Below are 15426 nucleotides of genomic sequence, written 5' to 3' on the forward strand. Positions count from 1 at the left end.
AGAACCCAGGCGTCCGGGATCCCAGCTCTAACCACGAGCCCTCAGCCCCCTCCCAGAGCCGGGAGAGAACCCAGGCGTCCGGGCTCCCAGCCCCCCGCCGTGACCACTAGGTCCCACTCCCCTCCCAGAGCCGGGAGAGAACCCAGGCGTCCGGGCTCCGGCCGCGCAGGCGCGGGGCAGGGGTGACCGTGCGCAGCCAGGCCCAGGGGGCGGGGCCGAGGCCGAGGTCGCTCCGCGCTCTATGGTTCCCCGCCGCCTAGAGGCGGCTCCGCGCGGGCCCGAGGGGAGGCCGCTTCTTGTTCTCGCTGGTCGGCGCTTCCGGCTGGGCCTGGCCCCGGCCCCGGGGAGAAGGGGAGAGGCCGGGCCGGCGCGGCGGTGAGCAGGGGGGTCTGAGGGAGAGTTGGGGGGCAGGGGATGGGGCGGGGCCATGGTGACGAGGGGGCGCGGGGGGGTCTGAGGGAGAGTTGGGGGGCAGGGGATGGGGTGGGGCCATGGTGACTAGGGGGCGCGGGGGGGTCTGAGGGAGAGTTGGGGGGCAGGGGATGGGGCGCGGGGGGGTCTGAGGGAGAGTTGGGGGGCAGGGGATGGGGGCGGGGCCGTAGTGACGAGGGGGCGCGGGGGGGTCTGAGGGAGAGTTGGGGGGCAGGGGATGGGGCGCGGGGGGGTCTGAGGGAGAGTTGGGGGGCAGGGGATGGGGCGGAGCCGTGGTGACTAGGGGGCGCGGGGGGGTCTGAGGGAGAGTTGGGGGGCAGGGGATGGGGCGGAGCCGTGGTGACTAGGGGGCGCGGGGGGGTCTGAGGGAGAGTTGGGGGGCAGGGGATGGGGCGGGGCCGTAGTGACGAGGGGGCGCGGGGGGGTCTGAGGGAGAGTTGGGGGGGCAGGGGATGGGGCGGAGCCGTGGTGACTAGGGGGCGCGGGGGGGTCTGAGGGAGAGTTGGGGGGCAGGGGATGGGGCGGGGCCGTAGTGACGAGGGGGCGCGGGGGGGTCTGAGGGAGAGTTGGGGGGCAGGGGATGGGGCGGAGCCGTGGTGACGAGGGGGCGCGGGGGGGTCTGAGGGAGAGTTGGGGGGCAGGGGATGGGGTGGGGCCATGGTGACTAGGGGGCGCGGGGGGGGTCTGAGGGAGAGTTGGGGGGCAGGGGATGGGGCGCAGGGGGGTCTGAGGGAGAGTTGGGGGGCAGGGGATGGGGGCGGGGCCGTAGTGACGAGGGGGCGCGGGGGGGTCTGAGGGAGAGTTGGGGGGCAGGGGATGGGGCGGAGCCGTGGTGACGAGGGGGCGCGGGGGGGTCTGAGGGAGAGTTGGGGGGCAGGGGATGGGGCGCGGGGGGGTCTGAGGGAGAGTTGGGGGGCAGGGGATGGGGTGGGGCCATGGTGACTGGGGGCGCGGGGGGGTCTGAGGGAGAGTTGGGGGGCAGGGGATGGGGCGCGGGGGGGTCTGAGGGAGAGTTGGGGGGCAGGGGATGGGGGCGGGGCCGTAGTGACGAGGGGGCGCGGGGGGGTCTGAGGGAGAGTTGGGGGCAGGGGATGGGGCGTAGCCGTGGTGACGAGGGGGCGCGGGGGGGTCTGAGGGAGAGTTGGGGGGCAGGGGATGGGGGCGGGGCCGTAGTGACGAGGGGGCGCGGGGGGGTCTGAGGGAGAGTTGGGGGCAGGGGATGGGGCGGAGCTGTGGTGACGAGGGGGCGCGGGGGGGTCTGAGGGAGAGTTGGGGGGCAGGGGATGGGGTGGGGCCATGGTGACTAGGGGGCGCGGGGGGGTCTGAGGGAGAGTTGGGGGCAGGGGATGGGGCGCAGGGGGGTCTGAGGGAGAGTTGGGGGGCAGGGGATGGGGGCGGGGCTGTAGTGACGAGGGGGCGCGGGGGGGTCTGAGGGAGAGTTGGGGGGCAGGGGATGGGGGCGGGGCCGTAGTGACGAGGGGGCGCGGGGGGGTCTGAGGGAGAGTTGGGGGGCAGGGGATGGGGCGGAGCCGTGGTGACGAGGGAGCGCAGGGGGTCTGAGGGAGAGTTGGGGGGCAGGGGATGGGGCGGGGCCATGGTGACTAGGGGGTGTAGGAGGAAGAGTTGGGGGTGCTGGGGGTGGGACTGTGGGGAGTCTGGGGTACTATCGGGGAGGAATTCACTCGGCACAAGGAGGGCGAGGTGGCTACTGAGGATTTTAGGGGGAGAAATTCCTGGGGGTTTGTGGGGCAGAGACCGTGGGGTCCTGATCTCCTGCTTTAGACTGAGCAGTTTGTGTCCCTAGCACGGGGGGGGGCAGTTTGAACTCAGGCAGTGGCCCCACAAAACCAGCCACTCTTGTTGGCCAATCTGGAATCCCAGTGGGACCAGCCCTCCTGCCTTGAGTGCAGGGCCCTGGGCTAGCCGAGCTCGCATGGTCCCAGCCCTGATTCCAGCCCCTCAGAAAGCCCGGTGAGCAGCTGCTAGTTATTGATTCCTGTGGCTGCAGCCCATCCATTTTTTTATCTTTAATTCGCTGGCTGAAGTATGGAAATCATTGTCTCCTTCTCTAATAGGGAAATAGTCCCAGCCAGGCAAGTTGACGTGCTCACCAAGCACCTGCTCAAGTCACCACCGTATGCTGTTCCAGAGCAGCAGGTACCTCTCTGAACCCTCTGGAAGCGCTGATCCTAAGTAGATGTTCATTTGCTCCAGCAAGTACATGATAACAAGACCCTGGAGGGATAATGACAGAGAATCATGACTTCGAGGAGGAAACAAGCTGCAGGAGAGAAGGAAATCTTAGCAACCAGATCATGATCCTAAAAATGCCCTTAAGTAATGAGCTAGGGACAGGATATACAGAAAACTGACTACCATTGTCACCAATTGTGTCTGCATGGTCTCCATGTGCTGCCACTGCCCTCTGCAGCTGCCTCTTTAAGAAGCACTGAAGTATTTGTAGCCCAGGGCAAAGGACAGGAGCCTAACGTGGTCTCATCATAAATCCCTTCCTGTCATAAGAGCTGCCATTGTACAACTAGGCTGGGGGCGTTGTGCTTTAAACTCCTGGCCTGGGAGTGGGTAATGGGCTATTCTTGTTCCATGAATGCCAGTGATGGAATTCTGCCTGCGTCATTTGTGAAGCACAGTTGCCTTAATAATATGTTGCTTCATTGCAGGCTTTTCACCAACGTGATAGCCAGGCCCCGCCGGGGTCTTTCTGGATTTCCCACAATGGTGTCAGTTACAATGGGTAAGTCTGAAATGAGGATATTTTGATTCTTGTGTAAACAGAGATCTCAGTAAGACGATAGCCCCGGCGTAAAGGTGCTCAGAAGAGCAGATTTTATCGCTAACTTTTGTGGCATGTTTAAATGTCAGAGGAATTCAGCGGCTGGTGCTTGAACAGCTAGGCTGATGTGTGACAGCAGCTGTGAATGCTCGGCATGTGGTGCCAAGGATCTGTGCGTTTAACCACAGAAAAGATACTGAAGTGACATTACGATCATGACTGAAACCTCCAAAGGCCAGGAAATCCAGAGATAAAGCTCGTGACTCTGCTGCCTGTTGCAGCACATGGAGTATAACGTGCTGTTGTTATTTAGAGTCCTCTGCAATTCTGATAAACTTGAGGGTGGATTATGAAGAGTTCGTATTTTAATTCTGAATTTTGTTTCATTCTCACTTTACTTCATGAAGCTTGAGCTTAGAATATATTCCATGCTTTCAGATTGAATGTACCAGCTGATGATGTGATGCTGCTTTAATTTAGGTTTCTCTCTCCTCTCTGTGTTTCGAAATGATTAAGAATTTGATGGAAAAGGAAGCTGCAGTGAAGCATTTTCAGTAATGGCTATGTGATAATTTGTGGCTGGTAAAGATTTAACCACCCACTGGTTCTTTTCCTCCCCCCAGAGAAGTAACACCAACATCTTCATGAAAGAATAATGTTGAATCTATACGAAACTGACTAGAGGGAGGGAAGGAAGGCACCTGCTTGGTACTGATTTACCCTGCTGCTGTGTGGGTGTGTCAGGACTTTCCAAGTAGCACTGTGGGGACTCAAAGGTTTGCCTGAGGGCCAGAGTAGCAACTTGCCAGGAGCCCAGGAGATGCATCTAACTGACCTACAATGCATCAAATTGTAGTTTCCCTGTGGTAGGCACTGTACAGCCACAACAGAGAGATGGTGCCTGCCCCAATGAGTAAACAATGGAAGTGTCAAACGAGACGACAGCCAGCCAGGGAGTATCAGGCAATGATGAGACCATGTTGGTCAGCACAGTGGGCAGTGTTTTCATGATCATCCCCAGGCTATCGCGTTATGGTGATTTATGATTTCTCTATTTTTTGTCTGTCTCTCTCTCCCTGTGTCTCAAGCAGTTGTCACTGCCACTGCATGTATTGGCTGACAGGATGACTACGCTGGGGGTCTGTAGCTCTTGTCAGATCTCTGCCTGGTTAGAGGGCATCAGAGCAGACTGCTGTTAATTTAATCACATTACTTAGGATCTGTTTTGTGTCTTGCATCTTTCAGCTACATCTGAGTGGATTCAGTTTTTTAAGGAAGCTGGGATTCCTCCAGGCCCTGCTGTCAACTATGCGGTTATGTTTGTGGATAACAGGTGAGGCTGCAGCGAGACACAGGCAACAATTTTCCATCACTTAAAATAAAATAGTGGACATGAACATACTGAACTAAACATGCTTCACAGTGTCAGCGGCAGACTTATTTCTTCATTAGACCAGGCTAAAGGAAAGAGGTACATTTTAAACATTGGATGCTCTCTGTGCTTATGACAGCTCACATCCCTGCTCCCTGCCTCAGCGGGTGAGAAGACATGCTGCTTTTAAAGTACCTTGCAGGTGTAAATAGCCCTGTGTATGTTAAGTATTAATTGTCTCAGGGTGAGTTAAATGTCACTTGAGTTGAATAGGGACTACCTTTCCGGGTGGGAGGGACAAGTTTGCCACTAAAGAGTCTCTTGGGTAATTAATTGTTGGAGGATAATTAGCACTGGAACATCTTACCCAGAGGTTTGGGGGATTCTCTATCACTGCCAGTTTAAATCAGAATTGGATGTTTTTCTAAAAGCTCTACTCTAGGATTTAATGCGCGGCAGGTATCTGGCCTGTGCTCTACAGGGGGTCAGACTAGTGTTCACAATGGTCCCTTCTGGCCTTGGAATCTTGCTCCTAGCTGTTCTAGCCCCCAGCATTCGGTGCAGAATCCCGGGACCCACATCCTGCAGCCCCAGTGAGGATACAGCTCACATTGCACCAATATTCTTTTGCTGGGAGGAATGGACATAGCTCTTCGCTCCAGCCTTTCAGCAGCACTCCTTGATCACCCAGCAGGGGTGACACATGAGACTTCTGTCAGATGATCTGACCCTGAGCTTCCCAGCACTTGTGGGCATGAAGATCCTATTATATATTTTGCAGCTGAAAGAAAGGGTATTAGCCCTGGTTCCTAGCCAAATTCCAGTCCGCTTAATTAGTTACATTAATATTAATCGGATACCTGATTCTCTTTCACTTCCAGCATTGTGAAGCCTAGCTGCATTCTGTTACCAGCTGCTGCCCTCCATCGCAGAGCTGAGATATGATCTTTTTGTACTTTAATTATCTTGCATGGGGTTCATGAGGGTCAGTTAACTTGTAAACACTTTGAGATCCTCCAGTGTAGGGTGTGGAAAGTCTTTACCCATTGATGAAGTATTTGCTCCATGCTTTGTTCTCTACAGAATCCAGAAGAACATGCTGCTGGACCTGAACAAGGAGATCATGAATGAGCTAGGGATCACGGTGGTGGGGGATATTATCGCTATCCTCAAGCACGCTAAAGTTGTTTACAGACAGGTAATCTGTCTGTTGGTGGGTTGGTTTGCACTGGTCACGGCAGGGACGTGCTTCCTTGTCAGTGTGAGCTCAAGTAGGCTTTTCTGTGTGGACAACCGGAGCTTGGTGCCAGACCTTTGAACCACAGGGTGTAAAATATTCTAGGAATCAAATTTTCTAAACTTCAGTGACTTCTGCCCTTTGGGAATGCCTCTGGATTTCCCCAGGAGCAAGGCTCACATTGGAAAGTGAGGGTAATTAACCATCAGGACAGCTTTCCAAAGGGTGTGGTGGAGTCTCCAGGATTTGGAGACTTCAGCTCAAGGCTGGATTCTTCTTTCTTCCAATTGCCAGCTACTGGGTTAGATCCAGGACTCATTGGGGTAAAGCCTCTGGTCTGTGTTGTGCAGGAGGCCAGACTGGATGATAGTGGTCTGTTCTGGCTTTAATAGCTATGAATTTCAAAGATGTGGCAGCCCATGAAACCCTTCCTAGTGTCCTAATGCATTCCCATAGCACCTTCTGTTTAAAGCTCTCCGCCCGCTCTGAACCCATGCAGCCAGGCTGGATGACAATCCAGTGGCGTAGGAGGTTTCAGAGTAGCAGCCGTGTTAGTCTGTATTCGCAAAAAGAAAAGGAGTACTTGTGGCACCTTAGAGACTAAAAAATTTGGTGTAGGAGGGGAGCTTATGCCCCCATTTTGTTTGTGTATGGGGTAAAGCGAGGCAGCGACGTAAGGCTGCATGGCTGGGGTCACATAGCAAGTTACTGGCAGAGTTTGGAATAGAACCCAGGAGTTCTGACTCTGGCCCCTTTCTCTGAGCGCTAGACACTGCTCGCTTCCCAACGAATGCTAAACTCGTGAGAGGTGAGGGGAAAGTGCTAGACATAAGCTCATTCCTATGCCAAATCCCTAGGCAGAGAGCGGCTCTTACGCTGTATTGGCCTGTTCAGAGCCGTCCGGCCCATCTGAGGGAGCCGGGTGTCCATGCTGCTTCAGCCCTAAGAACCATCCCGAGGGGAGTCTGAGAACCATGCAGGTGTTCGCTACGCTTGAACGGAGCCTTCATATTGCGTTGGGACTTTGCCTCCACACTATCAGTGAGAGCAAGGTTGACATGAAATCCTGTCTAACGGGAAGTTGTCTTGGTCTCTTTTAGGAGATGTGCAAGGCAGCGACTGAATCGGTGTCCTCCAACCAGCCAAGTATGCAGTCCGAGCTCCGCAGGAGCGCCAACAGCGGTATGTACGGGCACGTGGGACCGACCCTGGGCTTCAGCAGTCTCCGTAAATCAGGTCTCTCTTCTCCCACCTCCTTCCCCATTCTCTCCCCTCCGGAACATCTAAACTTAGCCTCGCGTCTCCTCCGAAACCGAGAGTCACACCTAATCTACGTATGCTGGAGCATGTGGCAGCTATCTTCATCTTCGGTACTGATCTGTAGCTCATGGAGACCACGGGTGCCGGCAGAAGATGCGCTAGCTTGATTCTGTCTGTCTGGTGATTCCCACTAGGCCTGATGTTGCCTATGGGCTGCTCTTCTCTATTCAAAGGAGGGGGCCCCGCTTTGGCCACTCTCAGCTTAGTGGCTTTTAGCTTCCCAGGACGCAGTCTCTTGTCTTTATGAATATGGTACTAGAATTGCTTGACAAATGACTTCATTGCTGGCTCTCCTGCTTTAATGGGGTGTAGGCAGCAATTGTAATACCCATCATCCTTTGCACCACTCCATTGTTTAACGGGACAGGGCTAGCACACATGGATGCTTTTTCCTTCTCAGCCTGACCAAGCCCCTGGGGTTTGGGAGCTAGGGAGCAGAACAGGAGCCCTGCTCCATCATGTACGCTAGGAATACGTCACCGGTGCCTGATTCTGCTCTGTCACCAGCTATTCTTGCCTTCCAGCTGCCACCCGTATGATCGCTAACAGTTTAAGCCGAGATTCGCCACCTGCTACCCCTGTCCGAAGACCCGACACCAGTACATCCAAAATCTCTGTTACTGTGTCCAACAAAATGGCTGGGAAGAACGCAAAAGCAGGTATGAGGGAAACCTTTGAAATGCAGCATTGGGAGCTCTTTTTTTCTCTCATTATTCTAAAGTGTTAGGTACTGTTGCTGTCAGCTACCTACCAGCTGCTGTGCTCCACTCCAGTGCTGGTTGTCTTTCAGTGGTGAGCGAGGTGATTTCTGTCTGATTGTGTGATTACTGATAATGTTTTCGCAAAAAGAAAAGGAGTATTTGTGGCACCTTAGAGACTAACAAATTTATTAGAGCATAAGCTTTTGTGAGCTACAGCTCACTTCATCGGATGCATTTGGGGGAAAAAACAGAGGGGCTGCATCCGATGAAGTGAGCTGTAGCTCACGAAAGCTTATGCTCTAATAAATTTGTTAGTCTCTAAGGTGCCAGAAGTACTCCTTTTCTTTTTGCGAATACAGATTAACACGGCTGCTACTCTGAAACCTGATAATGTTTTGTGATATGGGCCTATAAGGTGCTGTGTAAATATAAATTACCGCTCTAAACAATTGGAGGGGGGAAACTCAAAATTGCCATTATATCCATAACCTCCCACTTCCAGGTCACCAGTTCAGATCCAGCCTAGTCTAGAGGTGCTGCCATCTAGTTCTGTTGGTGAGTGTCACGGTTCAGGGATTTCTGCCCCTCTGTCCCCTCTTGTGATCTCATCCAAGTGCACCTACTCCCTCAGGATTCTCCCCTCTCAGACTGGGATACGAGGCTATGGCACTGTGCTTATTCCAAGCAGGTGCTACTGACCTCGGAAGCCATAGGTCTATTCCTCTGAGGGCTTGTGACCAGCACTGGACACGGTGACCCCAACCAGCCCTCTTAAAGCAGAGCATTATTTAATCTCAGCAGGAGGAACCCGGCCTAACGAGAGAATAGAGCTTAAAACAGAAAAAGCCCACATGGGTGTATACCTGCCTAGAGGCTTGTCTTCCCTTGGCAGAGACCCTAGCAGACTCAGCTTCCTCGTCACCCTCAGCCTCAGGAAGTCGGGGGGCAGTTTTTCCCCGTTAACTGTCTGTCCAAACGAATCTCTCTCCCCTCCATGGAGCATGTTTCTTTAAATCCACCTCAGGCTTTTGAGCTCTTCCCCCATCCCCTGAACTCTATGTGTCCCAGTCCTGAGAAAGCTGGATTTGGCAGGGGAAGGCAGCATATCACAGTTAATTGTCTGGGGTGTTTGCTATGGGACTCGTATCTGGGCTGTTGTCTGTTTTCCTAGGTAGTTTCCTGTCTCCCTGGTTACTGAATTAATGCAGTGTGTGCATAACAGTAAACATCTCTGCAATACTCAGACAAACGTATAGAACATATAAAATTCAATCGTCACAGGCAACTCCAAATCCATCAATGGGGGTCTCAGTCCAGGTCCTAGAAGACAGATGTTCCCTTCGCTGAAGTCCACCCCCACAACAATAGGTGGTTGTCAATATTCCCAGCGGAGGAGCCAAGGGCTGCATGGTCAGCAGAGAACGAGCTCTCCTGGGGAAGGCGGGGGCTCCCTCCAGGGCTACCCCCTGTATGTACTTTGTTGGATAGAGGATGTCAGTCCCACGGCTGGAAGGCCTGCTAATGCTAAAGTCCTATTCAAATGGCAGCTGGGTCACAGGTGATCTGCACTGCACGGGGTCTTTGGGGAGTATTTCTGCAAGTTGTTCTGATCCGAAGTCCAGCACTGAAATGTACTTAGCGACTCTGGTTTTGTATTTGCCTCATCATTAGCTGGATCCTGTATGAAAGGAATATGGTGGAAAAACAGGGCCACAGAAATAAACCCAACCATGTTCTTAAATCACTGCGTAAAGGCCTCTAGGCAGAAGTGGTGACCAGGGAACCTTCTGGGCCATGTAATGATCTCCCAAAAGCTCTTTGGATGGAACAGGGAGCTCAGACTAGTTCTTGGGAAGACCGGCTGGAACAGAGCAAATGGCCTCACGGATAGCTGAATTGGCACACTCAGAGCAGCTGGCAGCCCTGCCCCAGTTCTGGGGATGAAGCAGCAGAGGGAGCTTTGGAGTGAGGTCTCCTTGTGGAGACTTCAGTTAGTTCTACCAAATCCACTCCTGAGCAGGGTGGTGTGGTCACCAGTGACACTACAGCCCAGGAGAGGACCCAAGTCCAGCATGGGATGCAGTATCCGTAGTGTTCTTTGATGGGTCTCTTTCTCTTTCCCCGAACTGTTCATCTGCAATGGATCTGCCAGTCATTGAGGCCAGGCAGCTGTCTCCTCTGCAGGCCTTCTGGAGAGCAGAGAGTGCATCACAGCTGCTCTAGGACACTCAACTCCAGCCACAAAGTGTGACTGGTGGGGCTGCAGAGCTGTCAGTGCCTTAATCCGTCCCTAAATATTGACTCCTCTGCCCTGAGCCTCTGGAAGGAAAATGCTTTATCCAGCGGGATCCCCGGAGTGCGGGAGCTGATGGGGTAAAGCTGAAGTTAGCAGAGTCTGATCTCTTCTCCCCTTTGGCTTTTCCCCAGCTTTATGCGATCCAGCGGACGAGAGCCTGGTGGGCCCGGTGAAGCGACGGCGAGTTACAGCGGAGATGGAAGGGAAGTACATCATCAACATGCCAAAAGGTACCACGCCCAGGACTAAGAAAATCCTGGAACAGCAGGCAGCGAAAGGTACCACTGGTATGTTCTTAGCCCCTTGGCAAAGTGTGTGTTTGTGCCTTCCCTAGATCCATTTGGCACACGGATGAACCCCGCGTCAAGAGAGACCGGGTGGAGGAGCTCATATCTTTTATTGGACCAACTTCTGGTGGTGAGAGAGATCAGCTTTCGAGCCACACAGAGCCCTCCATCAGGTCTGGGAAGGAACTCCCAGCATCCCAGCAAAGTGCAAGGTGGAACAGTGTTCAGCACATTCAGTCTTATGATCTGTGGTAGCGACTTATGCTAAACAATCTGTTCCACCCTGTAGTTAGTTGTGACGCTCTGGATATGCTTCCCAGCCCCGAAGAAGAGCTGTGTGCTTGTCTCTCACCAACAGAAGTTGGTGCAGCAAAAGCTATTACCTCGCTCCCCTTGTCTTTAGTATCATGGTACTGACATGGGTACAGCTGCACTGCCTGCCCCCTGATGTCTTACAGAGAATGTGGCTGCTGGTAATTAGCAGAGACCTGGTGCTTAAGACACGCTTGTAAAATAGAATGTGAACGGTACTTCCTTCTCCACACCCACTCAACGAGCTCGTGTGACTCAGAACGGGGGTGAGCCACACCGAACCAGCCCTGTGAGACTGACAAACTAGGGTTCACACACATATGGCCTGATCTAGACATGGATTTGGTACCAGTGGGTGTGATATCATTAACAGTGTGGTTATACTGGTACAGCCCCTAGTGAGAAAGCATTTATGGGTACAGAGGTGCCTTGTACTGGCACAGCTTATTCCTCTCCCCATGTGGAAATAGCTGTACTGGTGTAAAGCATCTGGGCATTGCGTCCACATGAGAGGGTTGTGCACATTCAGTTAGGCTGCTATAGTTAAAGGGGGGCAAGTTTTTAGCCTAGACAAGGCCTTCGTGTATGTGGGACTTTCAAGGGAGGCCTGAAAGCGAAGGTCCTGTTGAGAGTCACACGGAGAGCCCAAGAGCACTTGGCTGGTTTCTGTGAGAATCCTGGCCAAGTGCTCCTTTCCCACAACGTCGAGCAGCATGTTGTACCCTGGCTGCTGTGCTCCACTTCAGAGGTGGGTGCATGTCAGGAGAGCTGTGCGCACATGAAGTCTTTGCAGCTCTTTGTGAGCCTTTGGAAGGAAGAGTGGGAGAGGCATGTCAAATGTTCTCCATCGGATGTCGGTGTGGGCACCGTCTGCAGCGGAGTTTGCAGCATCTGCTATATTTATAGAGGCAAAGTAGCCATTTCCTGCTTAACTTTGCTCACATCCGACGCGGTGCCCCTTGTGGTTTTCCTAACACATTCCCGTTTCCTTCTTGTGGAAGCCTGAAAGCCCTTCTCTCATCTTTGCTGCTGCCAGGTGTGCCCAGGACGTCTGTGTTTGACCGGCTGGGAGCTGAGATGAAGGCAGACACAACCACCGGGAATAAGGTGAGAGGGAAGGGTGTTTCCATGGCGGTGGAACCTGACTAGCTTGTGAGAGAGCACAGGGGCTGCGAGCGCCCTGCATCCTGGCCAGAAGTCCCTTGTTGTGCTCTGTGTCCCATTGAAATCCAGGGCATGGCTCACCATGAGGGTGGGACAGTCTGACTCCTGGTCTCATAGCCAGGCATGTACCCTTTGCACACACAGGGCGGAAATGCTGTTGGTGGGGGGGTCTCAGAGCTCCTTCTCCTCCAGCTTGGTGTTACTGCTTTGTGGCCCATCGCTGCTGTACCTGGGCTCCCAGGCTGAGTGTTCCTGTTCTCACAGCCGCCTTCATTGCCTTCACGTCGATTCATTCAGGATCCGCAGCCACGGTTGAAAGGCTGAGAAGGTCATTTCTGCTACAGCCGGTGTTCTTTAAATCAGAGAGAACAAACCCTCTGCTCCCTGGCCGTTTGCGGCCTCTGTGGAAAGATTCAGGTCTGGGTTCCATTCCTAGTGGACAGGTGCTCGTGTCACAGAAATAACCACGATACTTAGCGGCCTTCTTGGCCGCCTTAACCAAGAGAGGGTGTTAAATGATCCACAGAAACGAAAGTCCCCTCTGGGCCATGGTGTGCATGTCGGGGGGAGGGGGGAAGCACATGCCCTGATGCTTCTCTGCCTGTTCTGGAGGTGAAGGACTTGGGTCTCTATGGTTGACACTTAACACCTGTCACTGTCAGCACGTTCACATCAAAACCTGAGACGCACCTGAAACAGAGAGGTGGTGCTGGACTGGGATTGAGGAATCCTGCAATCTGTTCCCAGCTCTGCCACCAACCTCTGGGTGACCTTGGGCTAGTTGTGCCCCCCTGTTCCTCAGTTTCCCCATCTCTGCTATGGGCTAGATACTGATCTCGTGTTGACATCTAGAGACAGAAATTTCTACGTCAGAGCAAAGTGGTCGTGTGATTATTAACCCACCAGAATTGTACGTCTCTCTCCAATGAACATGAAGTGGAAGAATATTTTACCGACCGTGCTCCATTTTAGGAGAAGAATAATCCCTTGCTCTGATCTAGCACCTTTTGTCAGTGCATCTCGGAGCACATTGCAAAAGAGGGCTATATAATTTCCCCCAGTTGGAGAAACTGAGGCGTGGCATGGAAAGGGGACTTGCCCTAGGTCACCCAGCAGGCAGATAGCGGAGCTGGGAACAGAACCTGTGTCCCAGTCCAGTTCTCAGTCCACTAGGCCACACTGCCTTCCCATTTGTATTCCTTTTGCGCATGTGTGACTAATGCCTGGGATGCATTGCAGCCTACAGGGGTCTTCAGCCGACTGGGGGACGCACTGGGGGCGGAGGAGGATAAAGCCACAGAGAGCGATGACGACTGCTCCGTCCTGCAGTATGCTGGGGTCCTGAAGAAGCTCTCCAAGCCTTTACACAAGGAAAGTGCCAAACCAGGAGTAACCATCAAAGCAAAAGCCACGAGCTCGGAGGCAAAACCAGCTGTGACGACCATTCGGCGACTTGGCAACAAGAGCACTAGCCTGGCGGCGAAGGAAAAGAAGCCGGAATCAGCATCCAAAGTCAGTGTCGTACAGAGACTGGGCAAGCCCACCCTGCCCACTGAGGCCCAGGACAGCAGTGTCACCAGTACGAAGAACAAAGCTGAGCCGCAATTCAGGATCACTCTAAAGAGGACTTTGGGTAGCGCTAAGGTAAGCAGCACCAGCGAAATCTATAGCGCTCAGATGGACAATACAGGGACTGTTAGTGTCTTTAAAAGACTGGGCAAGAAGGCAAACTGACCCGTGAAAAGCACCTGGAAGGTTTGGTTCTGTAACCGCTAGTGTCCGAACCACTTTGTCCTTTGTCTGCATTGTTACCACTCTCTTTACATGCATGAAACCCTGTGTGGGGGATGCCCAGAGACCCGTCTCTGTCTCCTTCGGCCGGATCGGGGCGCCTGGCTCACACCCAACTTGGCTTGAGTGGAGTGTGCGTTTGCTCTGATCCTGGCTCATTCCTTACCATTAAACTCAAAGGGTGCAAGCTGCTGTGTGAAATGCGTTGGGATTCTTGCATGGTGGGTGCCTACATCAAAACAGAACCATCACAATTGGTGTCAGTTGTGAGCCCCCTTATTTGGAGGCCTCAGCAGAGAAGACCAGGCGAGACTGGGCCATGGAGACTACGCCCCTACTCCCTGCAGTGGGTCTGCGGCATGGCGGAAGCCTGGGCTCTGGATAACGGAGGGTTTTCTTCTCCCAGGCTGTCGTCCGAGCACCTTTCACCAGCGCTAAAGTTCACTGAAAGCTTTTTTCTATTCTTTTTTTCTATCTTTTTCCTCTGCAGGTTCTTGCCTGTATCTAGGAAGTAGCATCTCGAGGTCTCCGTACAGAGATAATATGGAGTGGGGACACTGTGCTGGAACTCTTGAGTCTAAGAGGGTTTCCTAGCAACCTATAAAACCAAACGTAAGGGCTCCAGAACACTGCGCAGGCGTTTGTTTGAATGTTGTCAGTCCAAGAGTATTAATCTAAGAACCCCGGGAGATGTCTCTTCTCCTTCCGTCCTCACGCCTGCTCTTGTGCGAACTTTTCTTAGTATCTGAGCTAGCACCTGCCTCTTCCCAGTACAGCCTTACGCTTGTATTCCAGGCACGGGTTTCCACCCGGCTCTGTGCAGACATTGCACTCTGAGAGGTGTGGTATGGATTCTAACAGGTCCATGGGCAGCTCCAGTGTCTGCCAGGTGCATGCTAAGAGTATGCGTGGCCTGGATGTATTTGGTCAGTTCAAGAAATAATATTTTGTTTGCAGGGGATGGGGAGAGAGTTTGTTCAGACTTCAATGGCCAGTTGCCCTAAACTGTAAAGGCAGCACAATTCTGCACAGGGCCAGCTTTCTCTTCGGATTTCCCAGGTCAGATCGATCGGCCTCATCCGCAGAGGCTAGATACTGGCGTTGCTTTCCCAGAGGCAGCAGAGCTGCCTTCCCCTGAAAGGATTTCAGCACCCTCGTGCCGAGTGGTTTGGTTTTGAGTAGGCCGGAGATTCAGCAGTGAAGTAATTTTGCACATGTGCAAATACAAAGGCAGATGTCTGGCTTTGATTACTTCTCAGCTTCTCTGTCCCCAGGGAAGGCAACAGGCCTTGCTCCCCTTCCTAAAAGGCAGGACTCCTGTACATTATTTTCTGTAGGGAGACTAGACGGTTATGCTGCTGTATCCAGCCTGGGACAGGAGCCAGGGTCACTACCATGCGGTGTGGTGGACCCCATGCAAAGCCCCCTTCTGAGCGGACACGTGTCTGTATCAAAGAACCACCGGTGCAGTTGGTGCCGTCACTCCTGGGGGAAACCTATGCAGAGAGGCCGAGGACTGAGTCCTGGGCAGCAAACTCCTCTCTCCCCTCTAGGTCAGAATGTACATATGACAGGGGCAGCTTGTCCTGTTCCGTGAAGAGTGGGTAGTCATGGGGCTGTGGGCCAGCTAGTTCCAGTAGCTGTTTGTGCTCACCTCTCCCCCCCCCCCAAAGGGGGTTACTCCTCCCAAGTAGGTACTGGGGGGCGGGGAAGAGGTTAA

General features: G+C 53.5%; 1 protein-coding gene across 8 annotated transcripts; it reads left to right on the forward strand.

The window, feature by feature from the left end:
- Positions 1-234: 234 nt before the first annotated feature.
- On the forward strand, positions 235-14420 carry C23H19orf47 (chromosome 23 C19orf47 homolog). Of its 8 annotated transcripts, none has more exons than XM_043501463.1 (10): positions 235-375; positions 3114-3187; positions 4472-4559; positions 5682-5796; positions 6936-7017; positions 7680-7814; positions 10284-10382; positions 11788-11858; positions 13155-13559; positions 14197-14420. In XM_043501463.1, exons 1-10 carry the CDS (start codon positions 242-244, stop codon positions 14212-14214), a joined length of 1221 nt encoding a protein of 406 aa, XP_043357398.1. In that variant the 5' UTR covers positions 235-241; the 3' UTR covers positions 14215-14420. The 8 variants fall into 8 exon arrangements, with proteins under 8 accessions (XP_043357398.1, XP_038238049.2, XP_038238045.2 ...); XM_038382121.2 differs by having other exon boundaries at positions 236-375; positions 10284-10439; XM_043501462.1 differs by having other exon boundaries at positions 237-375; positions 10284-10430.
- Positions 14421-15426: the final 1006 nt, after the last annotated feature.

This window comes from Dermochelys coriacea, chromosome 23 (assembly GCF_009764565.3).
Source record: "Dermochelys coriacea isolate rDerCor1 chromosome 23, rDerCor1.pri.v4, whole genome shotgun sequence".
In the NCBI taxonomy this organism is placed as follows: Eukaryota; Metazoa; Chordata; order Testudines; family Dermochelyidae; genus Dermochelys; species Dermochelys coriacea.